General features: G+C 43.8%; 2 protein-coding genes across 6 annotated transcripts in view; one reads left to right on the top strand and one right to left on the bottom strand.

The window, feature by feature from the left end:
* Positions 1-291: 291 nt before the first annotated feature.
* Positions 292-22,101, bottom strand: ARMT1 (acidic residue methyltransferase 1). 2 transcript variants are annotated; one of them, XM_033952000.1, is made up of 6 exons: positions 22,062-22,101; positions 14,805-14,903; positions 12,285-12,390; positions 10,501-10,742; positions 6,093-6,258; positions 292-1,747 (listed from the first exon to the last, which is right to left on the bottom strand). In XM_033952000.1, the coding sequence occupies exons 2-6, from the start codon at positions 14,840-14,842 to the stop codon at positions 977-979; spliced, it is 1,323 nt and encodes a 440-aa protein (XP_033807891.1). In that variant the 5' UTR covers positions 14,843-14,903; positions 22,062-22,101; the 3' UTR covers positions 292-976. The 2 variants fall into 2 exon arrangements, with proteins under 2 accessions (XP_033807891.1, XP_033807892.1); XM_033952001.1 differs by lacking the exon at positions 22,062-22,101 and adding an exon at positions 18,932-18,952.
* A 38-nt stretch (positions 22,102-22,139) lies between these two features.
* The window catches only part of RMND1 (required for meiotic nuclear division 1 homolog), a 42,289-nt gene continuing 36,970 nt past the window's right edge, over positions 22,140-27,458 (top strand). The window contains exons 1-3 of one of the 4 annotated variants that reach the window (XM_033952004.1): positions 22,140-22,243; positions 23,219-23,706; positions 26,787-26,895. In XM_033952004.1, coding sequence (XP_033807895.1) covers positions 23,233-23,706; positions 26,787-26,895 — 583 coding nt within the window. In that variant the 5' untranslated portion in view covers positions 22,140-22,243; positions 23,219-23,232. Of the gene's footprint in view, positions 22,322-22,917; positions 23,020-23,218; positions 23,707-26,786; positions 26,896-27,458 lie in introns of those variants that run through there. The other 3 variants (XM_033952006.1, XM_033952002.1, XM_033952005.1) reach the window with 3 other exon arrangements.

Here is a 27,458-nt window from a genome sequence, read left to right on the forward strand (position 1 = left end):
CCTCCCTCCGACGTCAGCGCTGACATCGGGGAACGCTTGCGATCGGCTATATGTTAGCTGCAGGGCAGGCAGGAACAGAAGACGAGCCTCGCGGCTCGAGATGTATTGAACTCCGCGGGTCCCCCGTCCAGCTCTCTCCTGTCCACGTGGGGCGGACCGCCCCTCTCCCTAGACTGGTGGTACTGCCCTGATGGCGGCCCTGACCGTACGGCACACCAGGCAACATCTCGCGGCACACTGGTGTGCCGCAGAACAGCGGTTGAAAAACGCTGCTCTATATCTTCTTTACACTTAATCCTATAACCCTCCTTTGGAGTTCCTTTCTATCTTAGCCCTGTAAACCGTGCCGAGCTCTACAATTGCGGAGAAGATGCGGTATACAAACCTAAGGTTTAGATTAGTTTAGTTTAGAAAAAAGAAAAAAAAATAGGTACAAGTAATTCTTAATACTGAAGGTATACTTACACTTCAAAAAAGATAATTTTTTTTTTTTTTTTTAGAAGCTACATTTAATTATATTGCTAAATTTCCAGGGATTCCTTATACCATCCCCCAAGTCCAACTTCACAGGCCCCAGGTTACTTAAAAGATGGTATTCAAGGAAGTAATGACTGCAGGGCATTTCATTTAACCACTCTATAGCAGTGTCAGCAGTTCTCTTCCTTCCTGTAGTACAGGCTGTCCTACTCAATAGTTAAAAAAAAACCAAAAAAACCACACAGTTTCAAATTGAAAAGCCTTTTGGAGAAACAAGCCAAAGAAATTGATTGCCACCTACACCATTGTTCATTCCGTCAGCCTTCATCCACAAAGCTAAAGAAAGCAAACCTCCTAAATTAACATCATGTTAACTGTGAGATAATGGGCAGGCAGGCAGGCCCCAGCATGCTGAAACTTCTGCACACACATGCAAAGGATTCCCAGCAGAGACATCACCCATTGCTCACCTCTTTGGCGGATTGTATATACTGTATGTTCATATCAAAGTGCTGAACTGTATTACCCCATACTTTCCACTGATCATCCAAGTTGGATCAGAGGATGTGAGCTGTTCACCATGACCACACTTCAAACCAACCTGGAGATCTGCTTTAAGTGTTCTGATACTACAAAGAGGTGCAGGGTGAAACCTGTTCAGAGCCTGAGAAAATGGCACCGTAAAGTCCCATTTCCGATCACGTGTGAGCTTCCTATAGTTCAGGTCACCTTTGAAAAGGATTAGATCGGACTTCTGTAGCTCAGTGTACAGATCGGGAGCAACTCGGGCCATCTCGCAAAACTCATGTGGAAGAGTCCAAAAGAGGTGATCGTGATAGAGCCAAACTTCTTTTTTTAGATTACTATCCCAATTACTGCCACACTTAGACATCCACCTATGATTGGCTGCTCGGAGCTGCTGAACAGTCCACTGAAAATCAAACTTTGTCGTGTCTGAAACATACCACGGAATGCTCTTTCCATGAAAATGAATTTCAGTGGCCAGTTTGGAAGCTAGCAAGAAGTCTGCCAAAACAAGATCAGTCACAAGTTCAAATCCAGCGTTGTCCAGGACAATATCAACTCTTGAAGCAGAAGCTTGGCGACTCCTTGTTTTCATGCCACGGGAGAGGACTGACCACAGGTGATCTGCATCATTCACTAAAATGCAAGATTGCAGATCGGTCAGGGAGGCCAGGGGGCTGGACTTCTGAGCGTTGTCCTGCCCAGCTGAAATGGAGAGGTCACACTTGTTCCCCCATAATGAAACCTGTTTGGGAGAAAAAGCAAGCTGTAAGATAAGTCTTCCTACATGGAACAATCTGGTATTTGGCACTCACAGCTTAACATCAGATGTTCCAATCCTACCTCCAACTCTTTCTGTGCAATACTAAAGGGGGTGAGGGAATCACTAATAGCTTGCACTAACACTTATTATGTGTTCCCCCCCTTCAAATATTATAGTAGAACGGCCTCCCATGGTATGTAATGGAATTCAAAAATGCATGGGATAAACAGGAAAGGATTCCTATATGGAAAGAGATGTAATCAAAACAAAATTAGCCAGGCTTCCAGGGCAACTCCAGTAGTTAAAAAATAAGGCCCGTGCCAGGCAGATTTCTATGGTCTGTGTCCCAATTATGTCTACACAAATTTTGCTGGGCTGAAGTGGAAATGGTAAAGACATATCAAGTACGCCTATGTTATTTCACATCCTAATATGTGCTGCGAGTTTTATCTTGTTGGTCAAATTGGTTGGACTAGGCTGTCATCCACTATGTTAACTTGTAAAACATTATTTATTTTAAAACTTTATATTCCGGATATCCCACAATTCTATACGGACTACAGTAAAATATCCAAAATCATGAAGATACAGGTAACAAATAGTGAACTAATAACATATGAAAAACTTAAAACAACATAACATCACATAAAATAAAATATCCCAGTAGCACAGAATATTCCCACCCTCCCATATCTTGGCAATTCACTCACTGCTATAAGTATGCAGAAATAAAATAGTTTTAACACAGAAGCTTAGTCCAACAAAGAGGGCCCTGGCAGGGGTGGGCGGTGACCCTCTGCACTCTGGAGTCAAGCAGCACAGACTAATGACAGAACTGGCATTACAGCTTTCGCCATTACTTTATCTACCTGTTTGACCACTGACTAGATGTACACATTATAGGCAGGTACTTTCTCTGTCCCTAGTGGGCTCACAATCTGTTTATTTGTACCTGGGGCCGGTGTTGTAGTAAGAGGGGTTGCGGGGGCTGGGGGGGGAGAAGGCAGACTGCCCTGGGCACTGGCACCTCTCCTCCTATCTTGTCCCCCGCCATGCCATGCATTCCCTTGCCGCTCAAACCAGCCTCAGCTCGCCCTATGATATCACTTCCTCATCACGGGACCAGAAAGTGATGTGAAAGGGAGAACCAGTGCGGGCAGCAAGTTGGAGATGCTGCTCACGCTGGGGAAGTTAAAGCTGCAGTGGAAATTGAACCCAGTCTGATACACTAACCATTAGGCTACTCCTCCAGTCTAGTCTTAAAGGGAGATTCTTTGCTCATATTCCTAGCTTTCCTTCAAAGGCTTTATAATTCTCTATGACAGCTGCTATCGTCCTCCATAGCCCTGGAAGAGTTGAAGGCAGGTGGCAAGAGGTTGAGGTTAGATATGGAGGCTCTATATGAGCAAAGTCAAGATAGGAGATTCCTTCCTCCCATTCCCCGCAGCGCTGAGGGGAGGAGGATGCTTGAACAAAAAGCCCATCAGCAGCTAGAGCAATACTACTGAAAAACAGCCCCGTAAACACCACAGCCCCATTCCTGATCACTCAATTGCAGAAAAGTGATCACATTCATCTGACAAAATCTACCGCTGTTGAACTCACTGGTGACCGTCTCTGGGCAAACAAGTCTAAAAATACACCAGAAACAAAAAATGAGGTTTAATGAATTCTGTTACAACAAACAATCTGTTATACAACAGAAAGCTGGAAAACTGTAGATTTAGATTGCAGATGCATTAAATTTGCAGATGACACCAAACTATACAGCAGGGCTCAAACCAGGGAAGACTGCGAAGATCTCCAAAAGGATCTAACGCAGCTGGAAAAGTGGGCCGAAAAATGGCAAATGAGCTTCAACATAGGGAAATGCAAGGTCATGCACGTGGGGAAAAAGAACCCGATGTTCACATACAAAATGGGGGGAACACCACTAGGGGTCAGTAACCTGGAGAGAGACCTGGGAGTGATGGTAGACGCAACACTGAAGGCATCGGCGCAGTGCGCCACAGCCTCAAAGAAAGCAAACAGAATGTTGGGTATCATTAAGAAGGGTATTATGACCAGGACGAGGGAAGTCATCATGCCGCTGTATCGTGCAATGGTGCGGCCGCATCTGGAGTACTGTGTCCAGTACTGGTCGCCGTACCTCAAGAAGGACATGGCAGTACTTGAGGGAGTCCAGAGAAGAGCGACTAAACTGATAAAGGGAATGGAAAATCTCCCATATACCGACAGATTGAAGCAGTTGGGACTTTTCTCCCTGGAAAAGCGGAGACTTAGAGGAGACATGATAGAAACCTTCAAGGTCCTGAAGGGCATAGAAAAAATAGGGACAGATTTTTCAAATTATGGGGAACCACAAGTACAAGGGGGCACTCAGAGAAATTGAAAGGGGACAGGTTTAGAACAAATGCTAGGAAGTTCTTTTTCACTCAGAGGGTGGTGGATACATGGAACGCGCTTCCAGAGGCTGTGGTAGACAGGAACACATTAAATGATTTCAAGGAAGGTTTGGATAGATTCCTAGAAGAAAAAGGGATTGAAGGGTATAGATAGGTATAGACCACTACTCAGGCAATGGGCCTGATGGGCCGCCGCGGGAGCGGACCGCTGGGCAGGATGGACCTATGGTCTGCCTCAGCGGAGGCAACTTCTTATGTTCTTATGTTCTTAGATAACAACTAACCCCCCTTTACAAAACCGTGCAAGGGGTTTTTAGCATTGGCCAGTGCGCTGAATGCTTTGCACGGTTCCAACAGTCACAAGTTCTCATGAGCACTGGAGCAGGGCAGAGCATTCAGCATGCCGGCCGACACGAAAAACCTCTTGCGCAGTTTTGCAGAAGGGGGGGATAAGTGGAGAACTCAATAATTCAAGTTTGATCCCATGATGTGAAAATCAGCACCTTAACATGCTGAATCTGCGACTTTAGTCACGTTTCCCCGGAGATGGTCACAATTTAGTTCCAGGAATGCAGTTTATTAAAGGGCAAATTCTATAAGAAGCGCCCAAAAGTCAGGCCCCTCATTAGGCCCTGTTCAGCGCGATTCAAGTGAGATTGGGGGCTGTTTAATGAATCACGCTGAGCGCAACCTATTTTGGAGGCGCCCAAGAAGTAGGCCAGCTCTAGGTACAACTAAAGGTTAGGAGCCTATGGGAGCGCTTAAGCACGCTTAAGAGCAGTGATTCTGTAAGAACATAGTAACATAGTAGATGACGGCAGATAAAGACCCGAATGGTCCATCCAGTCTGCCCAACCTGATTCAATTTAAATTTTTTAATTTTTTCTTCTTAGCTATTTCTGGGCGAGAATCCAAAGCTTTACCCGGTACTATGTTTGGGTTCCAACTGCCGAAATCTCTGTTAAGACTTACTCCAGCCCATCTACACCCTCCCAGCCATTGAAGCCCTCCCCAGCCCATCCTCCACCAAACGGCCATACACAGACAGTGCAAGTCTGCCCAGAACTGGCCTTAGTTCAATATTTAATATTATTTTCTGATTCAAAATCTTCTGTGTTCATCCCATGCTTCTTTGAACTCAGTCACAGTTTTACTCTCCACCACCTCTCTCGGGAGCGCATTCCAGGCATCCACCACCCTCTCTGTAAAGTAGAATTTCCTAACATTGCCCCTGAATCTACCACCCCTCAACCTCAAATTATGTCCTCTGGTTTTACCATTTTCCTTTCTCTGGAAAAGATTTTTTTCTACGTTAATACCCTTTAAGTACTTGAATGTCTGAATCATATCTCCCCTGTCTCTCCTTTCCTCTAGGGTATACATATTCAGGGCTTCCAGTCTCTCCTCATACGTCTTCTGGCGCAAGCCTCCTATCATTTTGGTCGCCCTCCTCTGGACCGCCTCAAGTCTTCTTACGTCTTTCGCCAGATACGGTCTCCAAAACTGAACACAATACTCCAAGTGGGGCCTCACCAATGACCTGTACAGGGGCATCAACACCTTCTTCCTTCTACTGACTACGCCTCTCTTTATACAGCCCAGCAAGAAGGCGCCAAACATGTAGCCACGCCCACGCCTAACGTACATAGTGCCCATTTTTTTGAAGGCTGCCTAAATTTTTTAGAGGCACCTTGTTACAGAATCGCTCTTTCTTGATAGACACCTAAGTTTCCATTAGTGCTGATTAAGAAGCTTAATTGAGCTTGTTCTTCAATTTAGATAGGCGCCTATCTAGATGAGCGCTTCCAAAATAGGTGCCTAACATTAGGCTCTGGTTACAGAATTTGGCCCTTAGTGTTTTAATAAATCCATTGTGCCACAGAAAGGCACCAACCTTTGTATAGACAAACAGGCAACATTACCTGCAAGAGCTTAACAAATTCTTCCTTCAGTTGCTCTTCGCCCATGTCTTTGATCTTTTTGGCGAGCTCCTGGAGGTAGGTACATAAGGCAATAATAGCTTGCTGGGACTGAAAAAAGCTTTCATTCTTTACCTCATTAAACACATCAAAGTTGCAGATGGGAGGACTACAAACAAACAAACAAAAAATCAACCAATTACAATGACCAAAGATCAGATACTTCAGAGTTCTGTGATAAAATAGAAATGTGTACTGCTCTTTAAAAAACTGTATCCTATTACTGCTACTGTTGTAATTTAATTTGCCTATTTGAGTTTCTCTCGCTGTTCTAGTAATGCATGCCACTAGACATTTGCTCATTTTGAATATAGTTATACTGTTATTAAAATATAAGCTGTCTTTAACTTGACACACTGCTTTGGATAAATGGCGTCATACCAGTGGTTAATAAATCTGAACCAAGTGCCCTTAGTAAATAAGAAGAATCAGGCTTTGTTTGCTCTGAATGACTACATGAACAGGTTACACACACCCTTAGCTCTTTCTCCCATCTCTGGAGGAAGCCCAGGAAAAACCTACCAAGTGTAGTTTAAATATCCAAGGCCTTGGGAGTTCTTAGTATCCTACTAACTGGTAGGGAACCAACGAAGAATCTCCCCGAATCACAAGTGACAGGCCATTTTATTGGGTTTATGACATCATCAGTTAATTCATTATTAAGCATATATATATATATATATATATATATATATATATACACCCCTTGGGAACCAGGGGTATACAGTATATTAGTGTCTTTTCAGGTTCCCAGGCAAGGGGTGTCTCATACATATTGGGTTATGCCCTCCCCCCTTTTATATTCTTTATTTACCAAAATGATCTTTGCAAAATATTACTTATTTCGCTTTTCTGTCAGTAAAGGAATGCAAGTATGAAAGATATGTAACCAATCTACTTTCCTACCAAGTAGCCAAATGGGAGTCTATAATTTATAATCTAATACAATATTTCTGAATCACTTTAATACCATTTAGTTCAAGGTGATTTACATCAAAAAGAAGCCATAATAATTCTATGGGAAAATACAATTCCTTGGTAAAAAGATGTCCTTACAATTCTTTAAATATAATAACTTTACAGTCTATACTATAAAAATGTTTTCAACATTATACGAAATTTCCGATAACTAACTTCTGTCCTTATTTGTATAGGAAAATCATTCTCTTACATGCATTTTAGAAGACTAATAAAAACGTACTTATTTAGTCAATTTGGAAAAAGATTATTGCATAGTTTTAATTGATGGTAAATTCAACAGTTATCTTTTGTAAATTACATAGGTCTTGTACCTCAAGGGAACTTACTTATCCAAGGTGATATTGTTAATAAACACTTTCACTAAATCACCTTGCTTCTTTATAACAAGCAATATCACTATAAATCAACAGTAACTGAAGTTGTTTAGTGAACACTCAGACCCACAGCTGAGGTCCCAGTGAAAAATTCACGGAGCAGCTGTTTTAAGAGACCATCATAGTTGTTCACAGTCTCACCCACCATACAACGGCTAAATAACATCAAATAAAATAAAACAAAACCAACTTAGCTTTGAATGGTGTGGGTAATCAATATAACTGCTCCGGGCTCCTCCTTTATTCATATCACTGCATGCATTGCACATACACTGCCGACCCCCCAACCTAGGTTTCACCTACTGGCTTCTTCAGGAGGGGTGCTAGAATTCAATTGAGGATGTAAAGTACACGGTATTAGCAAGTGCCCATAAAGAAACTGGGGATGTTACTCAATTTTTGTTATATTTAGAACAGAAGTTTATTTTTCAATGGCATACCTTAGCCCCTATAGGGTTAAATAATGAAATCGAATGGTTTCACCTGTAGAAGGAGTCAGTATTGTGCTGACGGTAGTGATGAGTTTGACGTCTGTGATGACGACATTGAATGAGAAAGGGGTGGGGTATTTAAAGTGTGGCCTGCTGACAGGAAATCCGTTGTCAGTAGCCAGTCTGTGTGCAGTATGGAGTGTGTTGTGCCGGTAAGTCGGAGAGTGAATGTTTGTTGTAGGTAATTGTAATTTCTGAGAATACTGAGGAAGTAGTGGTAACTGAAGGGTTTGGTGTTAATGTTGGTTGCTTTGTATTTCTAGCACCCCTCCTGAAGAAGCCAGTAGGTGAAACCTAGGTTGGGGGGTCGGCAGTGTATGTGCAATGCATGCAGTGATATGAATAAAGGAGGAGTTATATTGATTACCCACACCATTGAAAGCTAAGTTGGTTTTGTTTTATTTTTTTTTAATGTTATTTAGCCGTTGTATGGTGGGTGAGACTGTGAACAACTATGATGGTCTCTCAAAACAGCTGCTCCGTGAATTTTTCACTGGGACCTCAGCTGTGGGTCTGAGTGTTCACTAAACCAGTGTTTTTCAACCGCTGTTCCGCGGCACACTAGTGTGCCGCGAGATGTTGCCTGGTGTGCCGTACGGTCAGGGCCGCCATCAGGGCAGTACCACCAGTCTAGGGAGAGGGGCGGTCCGCCCCACGTGGACAGGAGAGAGCTGGACGGGGGACCCGCGGAGTTCAATACATCTCGAGCCGCGAGGCTCGTCTTCTGTTCCTGCCTGCCCTGCAGCTAACATATAGCCGATCGCAAGCGTTCCCCGATGTCAGCGCTGACGTCGGAGGGAGGGCTTAAGCAAAGCCTGCCCTCCGACGTCAGCGCTGACGTCGGAGAATACTTCCGTTTGGCTATTTGTGCGCGGCAGGGCAGGCAGGAAGCAGAAGACAAGCCTTGCGGCTTGAGCTTCGTTTTGCTGAGAAAGTTGCAAAGATGGGCTGGGAGGCAAACACAGAACACAAAAGGGGGAGGGAGTGCGTTTTGGACACAAGGCATGAACTTGGGAGAGAGGGAGGGAAAGAGATGCTGAGGTGGGGGAGGGAATGCGTTTTTGGACACAGAAGGCATGGACTTGGGAGAGAGGAAGGGAGGGAAAGAGATGCTGAGGTGGGGGAGGGAATGCGTTTTTGGACACAGAAGAAATGGACTTGGGAGAGAGGAAGGGAGGGAAAGAGATGCTGAGGTGGGGGAGGGAATGCGTTTTTGGACACAGAAGAAATGGACTTGGGAGAGAGGAAGGGAGGGAAAGAGATGGTTGTGTACACGGGGAATAGAAGAAAGGAGAATTTTTGGTCATAGGGAGGGAGTGAGGTACAGATAGTGGCATACCAGGGTGGGGGGGGGCGGACTGCCCCACCCCGGGTTTACGTCCCAAGGGGGTGCACAGCTGGCCACCCTCCAGTGTTGTCCCTAGGCCGGCAAACTGCGGCTCTTTAGCCACTTGAGTGCCACCGCCGCCAACGGTGTTGTTGGCGGTGGCAGCATTATAAAATACTTTCTTTGTGTTTATTTGATTCCTATTCAAGAGAATTACTTTATATATAGTCAATATAGGCACAGAGTTAAATTTTTTAACATTTTCTAATGGTGGTGTGCCTCGTGATTTTTTTCATGAAACAAGTGTGCCTTTGCCCAAAAAAGGTTGAAAAACACTGCACTAAACAACTTCAGTTACTGTTAATTTATAGTGATATTGCTTGTTATAAAAAAGCAAGGTGATTTAGTGAAAGTGTAAATTACATAGGATCATGAGGTCTCTGTGATTCATAAATAAAGGACCTCTTTTACCAAGGTGCGCCAACCGATTAGCGCATGCTAAACGCTAAAACATGCATGTTAGTCTACGGACGCGTTAGCATTTAGCGCGCGCTAATTCGGTTAGTACACCTTAGTAAAAGAGAGGGAACGTTTTATGTTATGTTTGCCCTACAGGAAACCTCACTTCTTGTTTGAGTGTTGCTGCCTGACAGTTCTGTAACTTTACTGTATCTCAGGCGGTGACGGGTCTTAAGCGCGCGAGACGGACGCGTGCCGACAAACGAGTGGCGACAATTCAGTGCAGGACTTCATCGCGCCGAAGAAAAACCTTCTTTTAAAGGGCTCCGACGGGGGTGTGTGTGGGGGAACCCCCCCACTCTACTTAGTAGGGATCGTGCTGGCATTGGGGGGGGTGTATCCCCCCACATTATACTGAAAACTTAACTTTTTCCCTAAAAAATAGAGAAAAAGTTCAGTTTACAGTATAATGTGGGGTTACAACCTCCCCCAATGCCAGCGAGACCCCCCCGTCAGAGCCCTTTAGAAGGTTTTTCTTCGGCGCGATGAAGTCCTGTGCTGAATTGTCGTCGCTCGTTTATCTCGCACGCTTAAGACTATGAACCATCTCAGGCACTGATGCAAAAGCCTGTACAACTGAATTCTGCTCCCAGTCTCACCTCACACCCAAGAAAGAAAACAAACCTTAGAGACCTTTTCCAACATAGGAAAAAACTGACCTCAACACAATTCCTTCGTGAATCTTGCGGTACATGTAACATTCCACATACAACCAGGGGGATTTAAACCAGCTAGGTTGGTCATTTTCACTTAATAAAGTCTGCTGATAGTCTAAGTACTGGTTCCATAACGTGGTATCAGGAAGATTATCTGTTAGCAGAAGCAATGGTTTATCAGTCTGCAACTCATTTCGTAGTTTAGAAAAGGCAGCCAGGGCTTTTTTTTCAGCTTCAATACCCTCCTACGATCAAATAAAACAAAGCTTTATTACAATCTTCTGTACATTTCATGAGACTCGGATCTTGTTAGAGATAGACAAAAACAAAAGTCTCATGCAAGGAAGTCTCTGCTAGATCAGGTCACTCCAGTTACTCATTTTCCCTACAGATTCTGCTTCAGCTACAGTTCTACCACTGTCCTATACGTGTCTCATGTTGCTGGATTTGGGACTTCTAATGTCTGCCTACAAATTACCAACTATTTCTCCCCAAATAATTTATTAGTAATTATTTTAACAGCAAAACCAGAAAAAACCTCACCAGTGAAATGCCAAGCATTCCACTACCCTCTGTTCTTACCCACTGAAACCCACTATGGACATGGAAAAGACCTATGGACAGCCTGACCTAATGAATTACATCTCTAGAAGATATAGGGGGACACATTTTGGTTTTTGTTATGTGTCTAAAAAATCTATGAATGTAAATTAAAATGTGTGAGCATACAAAGAATAAAATAAAACAAAACCAAAAAACCTAGAAGTCTACACACTTCTAGTATTTTAAATACTAGAAAAATGAGAATGAGTCATGGTTGGTCAGTAGAAAATGTCATTTTTATTATATTATTATTTTGTATGCAAGATAGTGCAGATATAATAATCAGTTATTAGTTACTTTAAATGAGTTTGGCTATTCAGATGTGCCCTTATATGGTTTTCCTACCCCCTCCCCTTGTCATTTTCTTGGGTTTACTCGTTGGAATCTTGCCAGGTACTTATGACCTGGGTTGGCCACTGTTGGAAACAGGATACTGGGCTTGATGGATCAAGCCATTGTGACATCACTGCTGAGGTTGGCTCTTAGGCATTGGTGGAATGAGGCATTATGACATCACAATCTCAGCTCTGGAATGTTGCTACTCTTTGGGATCTTGCCAGGTCCTTGTGACCTGGGTTAACAAGTTTCAAGTTTATTAGGTTTTTATATACCGCCTATCAAGGTTATCTAAGCGGTTTTACAATCAGGTACTCAAGTTTTTTCCCTCTCTGTCCCTCTTAACCACTGTTGGAAACAGGATACTTCAGTCTGTCTCAGTAAGGCAACTATGTTTATATGATACAGGAATGATTTGCCATTGTCTTCCCCTGAGTCATGGAGAGTTAGGTGACTTGCTCAAAGCTACAAGGACCGCTGTGGATTTGAACCTGGGCCTTCTGGTTTCCAGCCCACTGTATAGCCTACAGTGGGCTGGAAACCAGAAGGCCCTGTCAAATAAAGCTCCCCCTTCTCCCCTCAAACTATAACCACTTTTCTTCTTCATCATTTTTTTTTCATTTAGCTTTGATTCTTCTGTTTGATAGTTTTCATACAGCTAAGATAAAAAAAAAAATGGAGGGCTCACTACTTTTAGCCAATCATAGAGCAACATTTGAATTCCCAAGTCCCAGGATCTCTCCTGAATGGAAAAGGTCTGACTGATTACTAAATCCACTCAGTAACAGAAGAAGCAGGCAAGTGTCGCTTTCAGTGCTGGAAAAGCAGGGGGGGAAAAAAGAGCTCACCTCTCCATATGCTTCTGAAAATGCATTTTTACTTCGATGCACTGTATCAATCACTTTAGTCAGGATCTGAGGTAATCTGTCTTTAACTGTAAAATATGCAAATGACCTACAAAGAAACATAATATCGTCTAGTCATGTTATTCATGGCTAATGTTTCCTTCTAAAGCAGCTGTTCTCAGATATTCACCAGTTGCATACAATGGAGGGGTATGTTCAGAAAAATACTTAAAACACAGTTATTTGTTGATGCTTTCTTTTACACATATCTTTTTTGGTAAACCTGATGAATCATTTATGATCCACAGATATGCTATTAATCTGTGTTTATGACATGCTATTAATTTTTATCTATGTCTTTTAAGCTCTGTTCCTATGCAAAGCTATGTTAGTATTTTTTTAGCTATGGTAGATTCAGGGGCAATGTTAGGAAATTCTACTTTACGGAGAGGGTGGTGGATGCCTGGAATGCGCTCCCGAGAGAGGTGGTGGAGAGTAAAACTGTGACTGAGTTCAAAGAAGCGTGGGATGAACACAGAAGATTTAGAATCAGAAAATAATATTAAATATTGAACTAGGCCAGTTACTGGGTAGACTTGTACGGTCTGTGTCTGTGCATGGCCGTTTGGAGGAGGATGGGCAGGGGAGGGCGTAGATGGGCTGGAGTAAGTCTTAACAGAGATTTCGGCAGTTGGAACCCAAGCACAGTACCGGGTAAAGCTTTGGATTCTCGCCCAGAAATAGCTAAGAAGAAAAAAAAAAAAAAAAATTTAAATTGAATCAGGTTGGGCAGACTGGATGGACCATTCGGGTCTTTATCTGCCGTCATCTACTATGTTACTATTAGTTTTAAGGTTTGTTTGTATGTTTATTTTATTATGTTTTAAAACTATGTATGTACATCCTGTTAACCGTTTAGCTCTAAACGGTATAGAAATTTTTAAAATAAATCAATCTTGTGTATATTACCTGTGGATATCCTGAAAACTTGATGGGCTGAGAACACCCGTTTTAAAGAAAACGAATGACATGTTTGCAAGCTGATCTACCAAAGACAAGACCTTTTGGACGTAGGAGGGGCCAGCATTGTGATGGACTGGCCACCCAGATATGGCAACAGAGCAGAGGGGCACCTTATAGGGCACTGCTGTGAACTTCACAAAAAGGATGCCACAAAAACATCTCACCAGAACTCCCCTATAGGATATGGTGAGGCCCCCCAAAAACACTATACCCACCTGCCTACAACCTAAATAGCCCTTAAGGTTGCAGGTGGCACCTATATGGCAGTAGAGTAGGGATTTGGTGGGCACACAAGTTCCACCATAAATATAGCGGTTAGAGTGGCTTACGGGCCTGGGTCTTCCTCTCTATGGTTCACTAGCCCACTCCCTAGGCTATTTAAGACATCTGTGTGCAGCTCTACGAGAAAGTTGGCTTGATTATCAGCACTTGGACGACCTGTCTTTTAGTTCATCCTGGAGGAAAAGTCCATAGTCTGTTATTGGGAAAGCCACTGCTTACCCTGTGTTGGTAGCATGGAATATTGCTACTCCTTGGGTTTTGGCCAGGTACTAGTGACCTGGACTGGCCACCGTGAAAACGGGCTACTGGGCTTGATGGACCATTGGTCTGATCCAATAAGGCTATTCTTATAGTGCCGACTTAGGCAGGTTTTTAGACATGTTTACATTTTGATTATAAGCCCCATGATTATATAATTATATTCCTTTGATATGATATTTGAAAACTTTAGAAGCCTTTTTATTCTAAAACATAAGTTACTTATCTAGAGAGCCTTAAAATCTTTTGACAGTTAATCAGCGTGAACATCTCGTTCCTTAATTACATTCATCATAAATCAGCAGCAGAAGTGGCGATTTGGGTTCACTCACTTCCTTCACACAAACAGAAATGAACCAGTGGTCCTGACTGCTCAACTTGCTGGCTAGTCTAGATGTGCTCAGGAGCACGATGGGCAAGCTTGCAACATGGTTAAAATTTAACTCAAGGGCAAATTCTAAAAGAAGCGCCCAAAATTTAGGCACTTTTCAGCGCGATTCAAGTAAGATGGGGGACTGTTTAATGAATCACGCTGAGCGGAACCTCTTTTGGAGGCGCCCAAGAAGTAGGCCAGCTCTAAGCGCAACTAAAAATTAGGCGCCAAGCTGAGCGCTTAAGCACGCTTAAGAGCAGTGATTCTGTAACAAGGCGCCTAAAACGTAGCCACGCCCACACCTAACAGGCATAGCGCCTATTTTTTTTAAGGCCGCCTAAATTTTTAGAGGCGCCTTGTTTCAGAATCGCGGCTTCTTGATAGGCGCCTACGTTTCAATCAGTGCTGATTAAAAAGCTTAATTGAGCTTGTTATTCAATTGAGATAGGCACCTATCTGGATGGGCACCTCCGAAATAGGCGCCGGTTACAGAATTTGAGCCTCGGAGTCCAGTCAGGAAGTTACTCTCACCTGGCGTACGCACAGCATGAGAGAGTTTTAAAGAAAAAGGTAAAATCAAAACAAACCCATTAAATCTGGCAGAGAGAGAACAGGGAACAGCCATTTTGGTGGCCCAGGAAATGAGAAGTGCAGTAATTACGGTAACACTGTGAAGACCTTTAATTCTGGAAAAAAAAGAAAAGCAGGAAGAATTACTGAAATGTAATATTTTTTAAAATGCATTGAACTATGTCAGTCTTTCAAAAGAACTTTTACAGTTTTAACAAAATGAGCTGCTGATGTTATTTAAGGGATCATTAACTCTCCCCCCCCCCCCCCCAATAAACAGGGATTCAGCTGGAAAAACTACACTACAGAAGCAACTGTAACTAAGTTAGATTCTGGTGTATTTATAAGGTGATTTTTAGAGTAACAATTTCAGTTACAAAAATACATTAAGAATGGTCTGAAACCTCAAAGGAGTGTGCATAAAATACTTGAAGCCTGATTACTATTTGCACCAAATGGCACAGTGGTTCCCAAACTGGTCCTGGAGATCCCCTAGCCAGTCAGGTTTTCAGGATATCTACAATGAATAATCATGAGAGAAGATTTGCATGCAGTGGAAATTTGTTTTCAAATGAAAAAAAAAGAAATATTAACCATGTGCTCGCCTTTGGTACCTGGAAAGGATATACACAGATGCAATATGAGATGATTAAAAAAAAAAAATTGACCAAGGTAATCAGAATATTATCTGAATAACTTTTCTGAGCTGGTGGCAAAAGATTATTTGCAAAGGTTTAATAGCAAGAAGGTAACTTTATAACAGGTCACCGAATTGGAAGGCCAAGTAGGTGAATATTCAGAGACCATTTTATTTGGGCGCTTATATGTCTGTGCGTCCATCACAAAAGCTACAATAATCACAGCTAAAAAGCTGCTGTGTACAATTCTATCAGCTTGAATGCTGTAGATCAGGGATCTCAAAGTCCCTCCTTGAGGGCCGCAATCCAGTCGGGTTTTCAGGATTTCCCCAATGAATATGCATTGAAAGCAGTGCATGCACATAGATCTCATGCATATTCATTGGGGAAATCCTGAAAACCCGACTGGATTGCGGCCCTCAAGGAGGGACTTTGAGACCCCCTGCTGTAGATGGACACATGTTTTACAACCTATGCTGGCTCTGTGGCTGCACATATGTGAGCATCTCTGAATGGCTGAGTTTTGATGTCATGCAGAAGTTGTATTGGCTTCTGGTAGAGATGAGAATAATCTTTAAATTTGCATGTTTGTGTTATAAAGCATTATTTGGCCTTCTGCCAGGCTACTTTATTGATCATTTTGAATTTTCAGAAATTAAAGGCTCCTTTTACTAAGGGCCTGTAATGGCCCCGAAGCCCAAAGAGATTTAATGGGCTTCGGGGCCGTTGCCGCACAGCTATGTAAAACAGGGGGTAAGGTGCGCGTTTTTAGTGCATGCAAATTAGCGTGTGCTAACCCCGCGCTACGCGGCTAGAACTAACACCAGCTCAATGCTGGCGTTAGCTTCTAGCGCGTGCGGCATTGTAGCGTGTGCGTTAATGCCCCAACGCAGCTTAGTAAAAGGAGCCCGAAACATTCCACGCGCAAATGTTCTTTTTTCCTTCGATAAAAGGTTGTACGTCACAACGGTTTCTAGAAAAGGCCCTTTCATTTCAGGCAGGGAAATGGAATAAATGTTTTGGTGGTTTGATAACGATGTCTTCATCTTATCAGACCTTCAGAAGATTATTGAAAACATATGTTTTTGACAAATATGTATAATTGTATTTTTCATGTTGATATTTTGATGTAATATTCGCTATTTTACAGTTTTTCTCTTATTGTAAACTGCACTGAACTGTGAGGTACTGTGGTATAAAAATAAAGTCCTCTAAATTTTCTTCACACTTCTACCTCTAACCCTCTGTTGTAGTTCCTTCCTATTTCTCCTACTGTAAACCGCGTCGAGCTCTACGAACGTGGAGATGATGCGGTATACAAACCTAAGGATTAGATTAATTATTAATAATCTTACAACCTGTTACATTTACGGGTGCTAGAATAAATGTGTCTGTCTGTCTTTATGTCTCTCTCTCTCCTTGGCTGCTTTCTGTCTCTCTCTCTCTCTCTCCTTGGCCGCTGGCTGTCTGTCTTTTTTTCTTTGTCTCTCTCTCTCTTTGACCGCTGGCTGTCTGTCTTTCTGTCTGTCTCTCTGGCCCCCCTGTCTGTCTATAATTCTTTCTGTCTTGTGTCTCTCCCTGGGCCCTGTCTGTCTTTCTTTCTTTCTCGCTCCTTGGCTGTTGGCTGTCTGTCTGTTTGTCTCTCTGGCCCCCTGTCTGTCTGTCTTTCTTTCTTTCTCGATCCTTGGCCGCTGTCTGTCTCTCTCTGGCCCCCCAAGCAAACCAAGATTGCTGCCTGCCCCCAGCACACCCCTCCCCCCAAAGCAACCCCTTTTGCCTCTTCCCCTCCACTTCCCTGTGCAGCAGTAGCAGCCGGACACCTCGCAGCACCTCAAAGGACACCCTCCTGCCGTTGCTCTCACCACTGCACGCGCCAAAGCCGCCATGCACCGCAAATCGAACACGGCCACGGAGTCACAAATTATGCTGTCAGGGATCACAGCGTTGTAAATGTGCATGCACGCTTAGGGTTTTATTATAGAGGATAAGCAGCCTAAAAAAGTTACAAGGTTAAACTTCTGTAACTTGTAGTTGTCGCATAAAAAGATGGGAACTGTTATATTACAAATTAACAGAATTCATTAAAACCTCATTTATTTTTGTCTCTATTGACTTTAGTGACCTTTTCCCAGAAATGGTCACATATTTCACCCAAACTCCTCGCCTTCATTAAACGTGCCTTCCCTATTTACAGAAGGCTTTACAAACACACACAACAGGGCTTCACGTGAAAAATCCTTTCAGAAATGGGAGATGAGGTAGGTCTGTCCAAGTTAGATTATAAGCTCTTCTGAGCAGGGACTGTCTAATAAATGTCAAAATATAAAGCGCTGCATATGCCTTCCAGCACTATATAAGTGATAAATAGTAGTAGCAGTTGAGGCTACTTTGCTTTTTCATTCTGCAATGAACATGATAAATGCACTGCTGTAATAAGTGAGAGTAGGGTCTCAAAGAGAGCCTTCAAAAGTGTGATGCACACCAAATGGCCAAGATCTGACATTTTTGTAAAGTAGATCCCTATAGTCACCAGGAAATGGCCGACAGAAATGGTTTTCAGCCCATTACTCGTGACATAACGCAGCCAATCAGGTTCTCAAGATATCCTGAAAACCTGACTGCATGTACCATAATTAGATTGAGAGCCCACTGGGAAAGGTAGGGAAAATACTTTATTATTCAACATATTGCAAACTGCTTTGATAGCCATGGTGGAAAAGTGATACATCAAATAAAAATAACCATATCTTGAGGACTGGATTGAGAATACCCCAAAAAATCTCCTCTATATATGATGGAACTGGAGCGGGGCCCTTCTCTTTAGGCAGTACGAACCACATAATCCCTTGCATAACTGAAGATGGTTACCATTAGGTAAATAGGCTCTCGGTGATATGCGAGTCTCCTACCAAATTTGGTTCTTGTGAAGCTCATATACCACCCCTTTTACTAAACCACAATAACGGTTACTAGTGCAGGGAGCTGTGCTGAATGCTCCGCGCTACTCCCGACACGCATAGGAACTGTATGAGCAGCAGGAAGCATTCAATGTGGTTCCCTGTACTAATAACCGCTATCACGGTTTAGTAAAAGGGGAGGATATTTTGTTATGCTGTTATTATCTTTGATGGTTGTACACTTTTGTTATGCTTTATTATATTGGACATTTCAATAAAAATATCTCATGAAAAAAAATCTCTGTATTGTAAAAGTGCATTTGCTAGCCTAAACACTTCAACTGCATACTCAGTAGTTTAAGTGGGATTAGTACAGCTTCCTGCATGGTTAAGAAGATTCTTGCACACAACTGTAATACCTGGGAAATCAGTCAGAGCTTATTAGCTAGGTTGCTTACTGGGGACAGCTTAGCATACTTCAGATACAAACACATAAGAACATAAGAACTGCTGCTGATGGGTCAGACCAGTGGTCCACCGTGCCCTGCAGTCCGCTCATGCAGCAGCCCCTAGGTCAAAGACCAGTGCCCTAACTGAGACCAACCCTACCTGCGTACATTCTGGTTCAGCAGGAACTTGTCTAACTTGTCTTGAATCCCTGGAGGATGTTTTCTCATATAACAGCTTCAGGAAGAGCGTTCCAGCTCTCCACCACTCTCTGGGTGAATAAGAACTTCCTTACGTTTATCCGGAATCTGTCCCCTTTTAACTTTACAGAGTGCCCTCTCGTTCTCTCTACCTTGGAGATGGTGAACAACCTGTCTTTATCTACTAAGTCTATTCCCTTCATTATCTTGAATGTTTCAATCATGTCCCCTCTCAGTCTCCTCTTTTCAAGGGAGAAGAGGCCCAGTTTCTCTAATCTCTCACTGTACAACAAATCCTCCAGCCCCTTAACCATTTTAGTTGCTCTTCTTTGGACTCTTTTGAGTATTACCGTGTCCTTCATGTACGGTGTCCAATGCTGGACACAGTATTCCAAGTGAGGGTGTACCATGGCCCGGTACAGCAGCATGATAACCTTCTCCGATCTGTTCATGATCCCCTTCTTAATCATTCCTAGCATTCTGTTTGCCCTTTTCGCTGCCGCCACACATTGCACAGATGGCTTCATTGACTTGTCAACCAGTACTCCCAAGTCTCTTTCTTGGGGGGTCTCTCCAAGTACCACATCAGACATCCTGTAGGCGTGTATAAGATTTTTGTTACCGACATGCATCACCTTACACTTTTCCACGTTAAACCTCATTTGCCATGGTGCAACCCATTTCTCGAGCGTGTTTATGTCACGTTGCAGGTCTTCGCAATCCCCTTGCATCTTCACTACTTGGAATAACTTCGTATCGTCTGCAAATTTAATCACCTCACTCGTCGTACCAATTTCCAGGTCGTTTATAAATATGTTGAAGAGTACGGGCCCAAGCACTGAACCCTGCGGCACTCCACTGGTGACGCTTTTCCAGTCCAAGTATTGTCCATTTACTCCCACTCTCTGTTTCCTATCCGCCAACCAGTTTTTAATCCACGTGAGTATTTCATGCTCGATTCCAAATACACTTCAGGGTGGGGGAGGAGAGGATATGGGAAAAACATGAGGAGGTGGTGTTGGAAAGCTGCGAAACCAACACACACACAATTACTTTCCAGAACAAATAAGGGAGGGTGTCCCTGGAGAAGAATTAAGAGAAAGATATAGCTAGTACAAGGAAAGACTAAAGAGGTTAGGGCTTGGGAAAGAGACTTTTGAGGCAGTGGCATAGCGAGGGTAAGCAGTGTCCTGCCCCTTTCCCATACCTTCTTAACTTTGCCACAAGCAGCCACCAACTTATTGCCCACGTTGGCTTTGGTGCTCTCCGACATCACTTCCTAGGCGAAGGTCCTGGAAGTGACGTCAGAGAAAGCGCCAAAGCTGATGCGGCCAGTGAGTTGGTGGCTGCTTGCACCGAAGTTAAAAAGTTACGGGGAAAGGGAAGGGTGTGTGCAGCAGGGGGAGGAGTGGGAAGGGGGCAGAGAGGAAGCTGGGTGCTGGCCCCCACATATCCCTCTCCTTACTATACCAGTGTTGAGGGGAGATACGATTGAAGTCTACAAAATCTTGAGTGGTGTAGAACCAGGACAAGTGGATCAGTTTTTCAAAAATTACAAAAACTAGGGATCACCCGAAGTTACAAGGCGCCACTTTTAAAACCAACAGGAGGAAATATTTTTTTCACTCAGAGAATAGTGAAGCTCTGGAATGCGTTACCAGAGGATGTGGTAATAGTGGTTAATGTAGCTGGTTTAAAAAAAAAAAAGGTTTGGACAAGTTCCTGGAGTAAAAGTCCATAGTCCGTTACTGAAACAGGCATGGGGGAAGCCACTGCTTGCCCTGGATCTGAAGCATGAAATGTTGCTGTTTGGGGATTCTGCATGGAATGCTGTTACTCTTTGGGAATTCTGCCCCAAATTTGCTACTATTTAGGATTTTGAAATCTTATTAATCTTCTTTGAGATTGTGCAATGTTGCTACTCTGGGAATTCCGCATGGAATGCTTCTTTTTGGGGATTCCAGAATCTTGTTACTCTTTGAGATTCTGGAATGCTGCTACTCTAGGAATTCCGCACGGAATGCTGCTACTCTGAGATTACAGAATCTCATTACTCTTTGAGATTCTGGAATCTCGTTACTCTTTGAGATCCTGGAATGCTGCTACTCTTTGGGAATTCCGGAATCTCGTTACTCTTTGAGATTCTGGAATGCTGCTACTCTAGGAATTCTGCATGGAATGCTGCTATTCTGAGATTAAGGAATCTCGTTACTCTTTGAGATCCTGGAATGCTGCTACTCTTTGGGAATTCCGGAATCTCGTTACTCTTTGAGATTCTGGAATGCTGCTACTCTAGGAATTCTGCATGGAATGCTGCTATTCTGAGATTACGGAATCTCGTTACTCTTTGAGATTCTGGAATGCTGCTACTCTTTGGGAATTCTGGAATCTTGTTATTTGAGATTCTGGAATGCTGCTACTCTTTGGGAATTCCGGAATCTCGTTACTCTTTGAGATTCTGGAATGCTGCTACTCTAGGAATTCTGCATGGAATGCTGCTATTCTGAGATTACGGAATCTCGTTACTCTTTGAGATTCTGGAATGCTGCTACTCTTTGGGAATTCCGGAATCTTGTTATTTGAGATTCTGGAATGCTGCTACTCTTTGGGAATTCCGGAATCTCGTTACTCTTTGAGATTCTGGAATGCTGCTACTCTAGGAATTCTGCATGGAATGCTGCTATTCTGAGATTACGGAATCTCGTTACTCTTTGAGATTCTGGAATGCTGCTACTCTTTGGGAATTCTGGAATCTTGTTATTTGAGATTCTGGAATGCTGCTACTCTTTGGGAATTCCGGAATCTCGTTACTCTTTGAGATTCTGGAATGCTGCTACTCTAGGAATTCCGTATGGAATGCTGCTACTTTGAGATTCCGGAATCTTGTTACTCTCAAACTCTTTCTGCAACGGTACTTGTGACCTGGACTGGTCACTGTTGGGCTAGACGGAGCCTCGGTGGGACCCAGACGGGCTGTTCTTAGAAAGAACTTTACGAAGCTGAAGGTAAACGCGTTTCCTTAGGACCCCCCTACTCAGAAGATGGGGCTTAAGAATTGCCCCCAGCCCTGGCCGCGCTCTCGCGCGCTCTACCTTCCACAGCCTCGTCCCGGAAGTCCCGCTGGCAGCCTGGCCTCTGACGCAACTTCCGCGTCACGCCGCAACTTCCGGCTTTTGCGGAGCGCGCGCCTCACAAGAGAGGCTCCACGCTTCCGGGAAGCCTGCCGAATGTCCGTGGGGAGGAGCAGACGCTGAGGGGGGAACCTGGAGCAAAGGTCAAGGGGATGAAAGTGGGGCGGGGGCTCCTCTCAAACCCGCGGCCCCCAGGTCCTGTGTTTATCATAATCGCAAAAGTAAAATAAAACCGTTTCTTCATAATAGTATTATTAAGACTTAGCCAAAAGAAACTAGAAAGAGTCATTTCTTTAATAAGACATTGACTCTTTTTTTCTGAGGCCCTCCAAGGACCTACAAATCCAAAATGTGGCCCTGTAAAGGGTTGGAGGGGGGGGGGGGACCAGTGCCCTACACCAGGGCTAGGCAATTCCCGTCCTGTCAGGTGTGCACGAGATAGATTTGCATCTCAAGGAGGCAGTGCATGCAAATCCATCTCATACATATTCATTGTGGAGATCCTGAAAGCCTGAGCTGCCTGTGGCTCTCGAGGACTGGAATTGCCTACCCCTGCCCTACACCAATACCGCCGTATTAAACGGGGTACAGAACGACGCAGGCACAAATTTGTCCCCGTCCCCCCCAGGAACTCAATTTCCCCATCCCATCCCCATGAGTTTTGTTGCTGTCCCTGCCCCATCCCTATAAACTCTGCCTTAACCGCACAAGCCGGGAACATTTATGATTTTAAAGTGTTTGAGGCTTTTGCAGATGAGGACGGAGCCTGCAGGAATGGGGCAGGGATGGGAAAATGAGTTCCTGTGGGGCCGGGGAAAAATTTGTACCTGTGTCATTCTCTGAAACGGTGGATTTTGAATTGTGAAGTCTATCTTAAGTTTGCTCCTGAAGTGACAGTTCAAATGGAATCATGATGCAGGTGGACACTTTTCACCTATTAGCCACATGTCTCTTTTGCAGATATTGGCTGCACAGTAATGAAGATACATTTGATTGGATTTGTATGTCATTAGTGCAACACTGCTGCACACAGATTTCAAGTTGCTTCCAACTCACTCTGTTGTGCACCAGTGTCATTTAGAAAGAGCTGAACGTGAATTCTCTTTTCTCTTTTGCAGTTCACTGTGCACTGATGGAGCTTATCACCAAATCTCCTCACATTGTGAACAAATTTTACCAAGCTCGAGGTCTTTGCATGCACTTACAGAAAATGCTAAAGCCAAGCAGTGGACTTAGAAGGCTAACACTGGTGACTCTAGGCGATACAAATCAGAACTTATACTTTCAGAACCCGGGTAATCCATGTTGGATACATTTATATCAACAAAGTACAAATAAACACAGTTCACAGGCACAAGTCACTACTACAAAAAGGATTGGAAATGAGCCTACACAGTTTGCTCCTCCTTGCTCACAGTGGTTTGGTTCTAAGGGAGCAGAAATTTGCCATAAACAATTTTTTGAAATGCCAAAAAGATTCTTTTCAGTTGTATCTGCTGATAAATTAGTATCAAAACAAATGCTAACACCATCTAAGAGGCCGCCAAAAGCACCACGGACCAAACAGCCATCCAGAACAAACCAGCCATTGCTATCAGAAATGCAGGTAAATGTACTTCTTTTGTGTGGGGGGGGGGGGGGGGGATTCTTCTTATTTTACGGAATAGACTGGGTAGGTCAGCTAGTCTCTATGTGCTGTGTTGGCATTATTCTGTAGACAAACATTAGACCTCATAGGCAACATGTCCTTGGCTCACAGCCCAAAGATAGTAGACAGAACAAGATGGCCTTCAGCAGAGCATGAAAGAAGAGGAGAGGCAGTATACCTTATATCAGTGGTCTCAAACTCAAACCCTTTGCAGGGCCACATTTTGGATTTGTAGGTACTTGGAGGGCCGCAGAAAAAATAGTTAATGTCTTATTAAAGAAATGACAATTTTGCATGAGGTAAAACTTTTTATAGTTTATAAATCTTTCCCCTCCCCTCCGAAGGCCTACATGTTCCTCCCTTCTTTGCAGCATCCTCCAGTTTCCCCCCTGGCCTCTAGGTCTTAGTTTCAGCTAATTATCATAGCCTGCAGAGAGGATCGCCGGTGCTGTAGCGTTCCTTGCAGGCTGTCATCGGCCTCCACAGCATGTTCCCTCCTCTGACATCTAGTGGGCTACCTTGTTCTGCTATTCCACATGCTAATGCTTTGTTATGTTTATGTAATTGTCATGCTTCAAACTCCTTATTCACTCTGACTTTTCAAAACATTTAATAATTGATTTTATTTTATTGAGGTCTAATTATGATCTGTAGTAGCTCATTCTCGAACTGAGGAGTTCTAATGTATAAAATGGTAGCAGAAAATGGCTGGACCAGAATGGCAATTCTTATGTGAGCCAAATATAGGACAGTCAAGCCATTTTTGTTCATGTGTTTCAGGCATGTCAAACGTGTGGCCTGTGTTGTAGTACTAATGCGCAAAGATTAACAAAACCCCTGTCTCCCCTTCACAAATATCCCCTCCACTATCAAGAAAACTGAATAAACTAGATTATTACAGAAAAATCATGCTAACAGAATACCGCAGTATTTCCCTTGTGCCTATCTCCCTGCCTTCATCATCTCACCATTCTGTGATCCCCTCCTCCTGTGTACAGTATCGCTCCTCTATATCCCTATGACCCCCTCCCCCCATCCAGCATCTTCCTTCTGCATTCTTATTCTCCCCCATGTCTAGCCATCTTCTCTCTGCATCCATATACAACTCCCATGCAGATGCAGCATTCCCCTTTTTGTCTCTGTTCCTATGCTCCCATCCATGCCCACCATCTCCCCTCTTTTTGTATATCTCTCTGTGTCCAGCGTCTTCCCTCTCTTACACCAATGCCTCACTCTTTCTTCCCTCCCTCTGCTGTTTTCAATTTCATTCACTCTTCCTTCATCCCCTTGGTTCAGCTTTTCTCTTTTCTTCTTTCTCTTACTCCCTGCAATTCCTGAACCTCTCTCCCTTCTCTCTAGTTCCCCTTCCCATAGGTCCAACACCTCTATCCCCTCCTTTCAGCACTCAGGTGTGGGTCTGGCACCTCTCCCTTCCCTCCAGCACCACTCCACCCACCACATGAGCCCAGGACTTGTTTCCCTCTCCCCCCCCCCTCCATTCCCAGACCAGATCTAGCAACTGTTTCCCTTCCCTTCAACTCCAACCGGTTCAGCAGCCCAAGCAACTCTGTCTCCCTTCACGGGTGCAGCAGCAGCTGCCCCTTTGTGAATCCAGCAGCCCCCCACCCTTGCAACCTCCCTCTCAGTTAACAAAAAAAGCCAAAAACAAAACAACAAACCTGCAATGCTCCAAGGCTGTGCCTCCCGGGGTGGGCCTAGCAGCCTCTTACAAGCTTCCTGCATGCAAGACTGCTCTGACTGGAACCTTCTTGCTGTCAGCCAGAAGTTACATCGGAAGGAGGGACTCTGCGGCAAAAAGGTTCCGGTTGGAGCAGCCCTGCATGCAGGCAGCTTGTAAGAGGCTGGTAGGCCTGTCCCGGGAGGCGCTAAAGGGTCAATACAGGAGCGTCTCAGGTTTGTTTTGGGGTTTTTTGCCACCCACGATCTAGAGGGAGGGTGGGGGACTGTTGGACCTGCGATAGGAAGGGCAGGAGGGCTGCTGGTCTCGCAAGCGGGGAGCTGCTGCTGGTGCACCTGAAGTCAAGGGGGGGCGGGGGGGCTGCTGATCGGTAGGGGTGGAAAGGGAGGCAGTTAGTGCAGATCCTTTACTGCGGGAACAAGGCCATTCACTGCTCCACGGGGCAGTGAATGGCCTTGTCCCCATACTCGCTGCAACCAGTTGATTTTTTTCCCCCTGTTCCTGCGGGTTACCTGCAGCTATCCGCAGGTAACAGTCACCTTGTCATTCTCTAATTTCAATGACAGTCTCTCAGGAAGAGGGTTGGGTGGGTTAGATGTGAAACAGGGAGATGAGTCAGTGAGATCCTCATTTTTACCTCATTATGAACCCTGTGAAGGCAATTTTTGGAACTTGAGCTAATTTGGGGTTTCTGTGACACTTATGCAACCAAAACATTTCCTACTCTTTATTTTTTTCTGTAATTGTTCTGTCATATTGAAAGTGTAAAGACGTATGTAGAGCAATGAATCAAACACCTATTTCTGCAGTGGAGTACTTTACTGCGGGCCGGCTCCAATGCTCTAGGACTTCAATGAGCGTCAGAGCATTTTACCTTACCGGCCTGCGGTAAAATGCTCTTACGCTGTTTAGTAAAAGGAACCCTTAATGTATTTTAAATTGTAATTTTTTTGGCAGCAGATATGCTAAAAATGCAAGGATGTGAAGAGCTTGTGATCTGTGCTTGGCCCAGAGCTGGTTCTTCTGTGCCTAGTAGCTTCCCAAATTATCCTGGTTAAGAGTAAACTCCAGTGTATTCTCCCAAACAGAGATGTTTAAATTGCTGCTTTCACTTCATTTTCTTCTGGATCAGTTTTTTAACTCATGAAAATAACTTAGCACTGAATTTGCTATAACTTTGCCTTAACCTAATAGTTTCTAACGTTGAATTGATTTACATTCAAATTTTTTCTCTTCTGTCTTTGGACCAAAGTGTGTTCCATCTTTTATCACTTTGAGTTCCCTGCAAAAAATAAAGGGGTCACGAGCCTTTGTTTTTTTTTGTCTGGTTTTGCTGTAGGATCTGATGCAGTGTACAGCATTTGCAACAGCCGATGAATATCATCTCGGGACTCTCTGTCATGATCTGACATCCCAAGGATACTTTGAAGTCAAAAGTTTGCCCAGAGGTATCTTTCTTAACAAAATACAGTAGTTGTAACTCTGTTACATTCAAAACAAACCATCTTAAAAGTATAAGCAGTGTTTCAGATTCCTAGCCAAGGAAAGCATTTTCCTGTATAGACTTTTTATCCAAAGTACTTCGAAAACAGAATGATTGTTACAGCTGCTGAAAAATTCATCTACTCCTGGAACCTCTAGCTATCTCAAATTGGCATCTCTGATAGCACAACTGGACCTGTCACAGTAGTACCCTGTTTAGAATCCAACAAATCATTTGTAAGAACATCACAATTGCCATACTGGGACAGACTGAAGGTCCATCAAGTCCAGTACCCTGTTTCCAACAGTGGCCAACCCAGGTCCCAAGTACCAAGCAGAAACCCAAAGAGTAGCAACATTCCAGAGCTGAGATTGTGATGTCATAATGCTTCATTCTACCAATGCCAAAGAGCCAACCTCATCAGTGATGTCACAATGGCTTCATTGTCCTATACTTGGCTCACATAAGACAGACTGAGGGTCCATCAAGTCCAGTATCCAACAGTGGACAACCCAGGTCCCAAGTACC

Source organism: Geotrypetes seraphini, chromosome 7 (genome assembly GCF_902459505.1).
Source record: "Geotrypetes seraphini chromosome 7, aGeoSer1.1, whole genome shotgun sequence".
Taxonomy (NCBI): Eukaryota; Metazoa; Chordata; class Amphibia; order Gymnophiona; family Dermophiidae; genus Geotrypetes; species Geotrypetes seraphini.

Coding starts and splice junctions, on each gene's coding strand:
- ARMT1 (XM_033952000.1), bottom strand. CDS start 14,842: ATGGCTGTTCCCTGTTCTCTCTCTGCCAGATTTAATGG. Junction 12,391..14,804: donor CTCTCTGCCAGATTTAATGG/GTTTGTTTTGAT, acceptor GTTTCTTTGTAG/GTCATTTGCATATTTTACAG. Junction 1,748..6,092: donor AATTTGTTAAGCTCTTGCAG/GTAATGTTGCCT, acceptor TCTCCCAAACAG/GTTTCATTATGGGGGAACAA.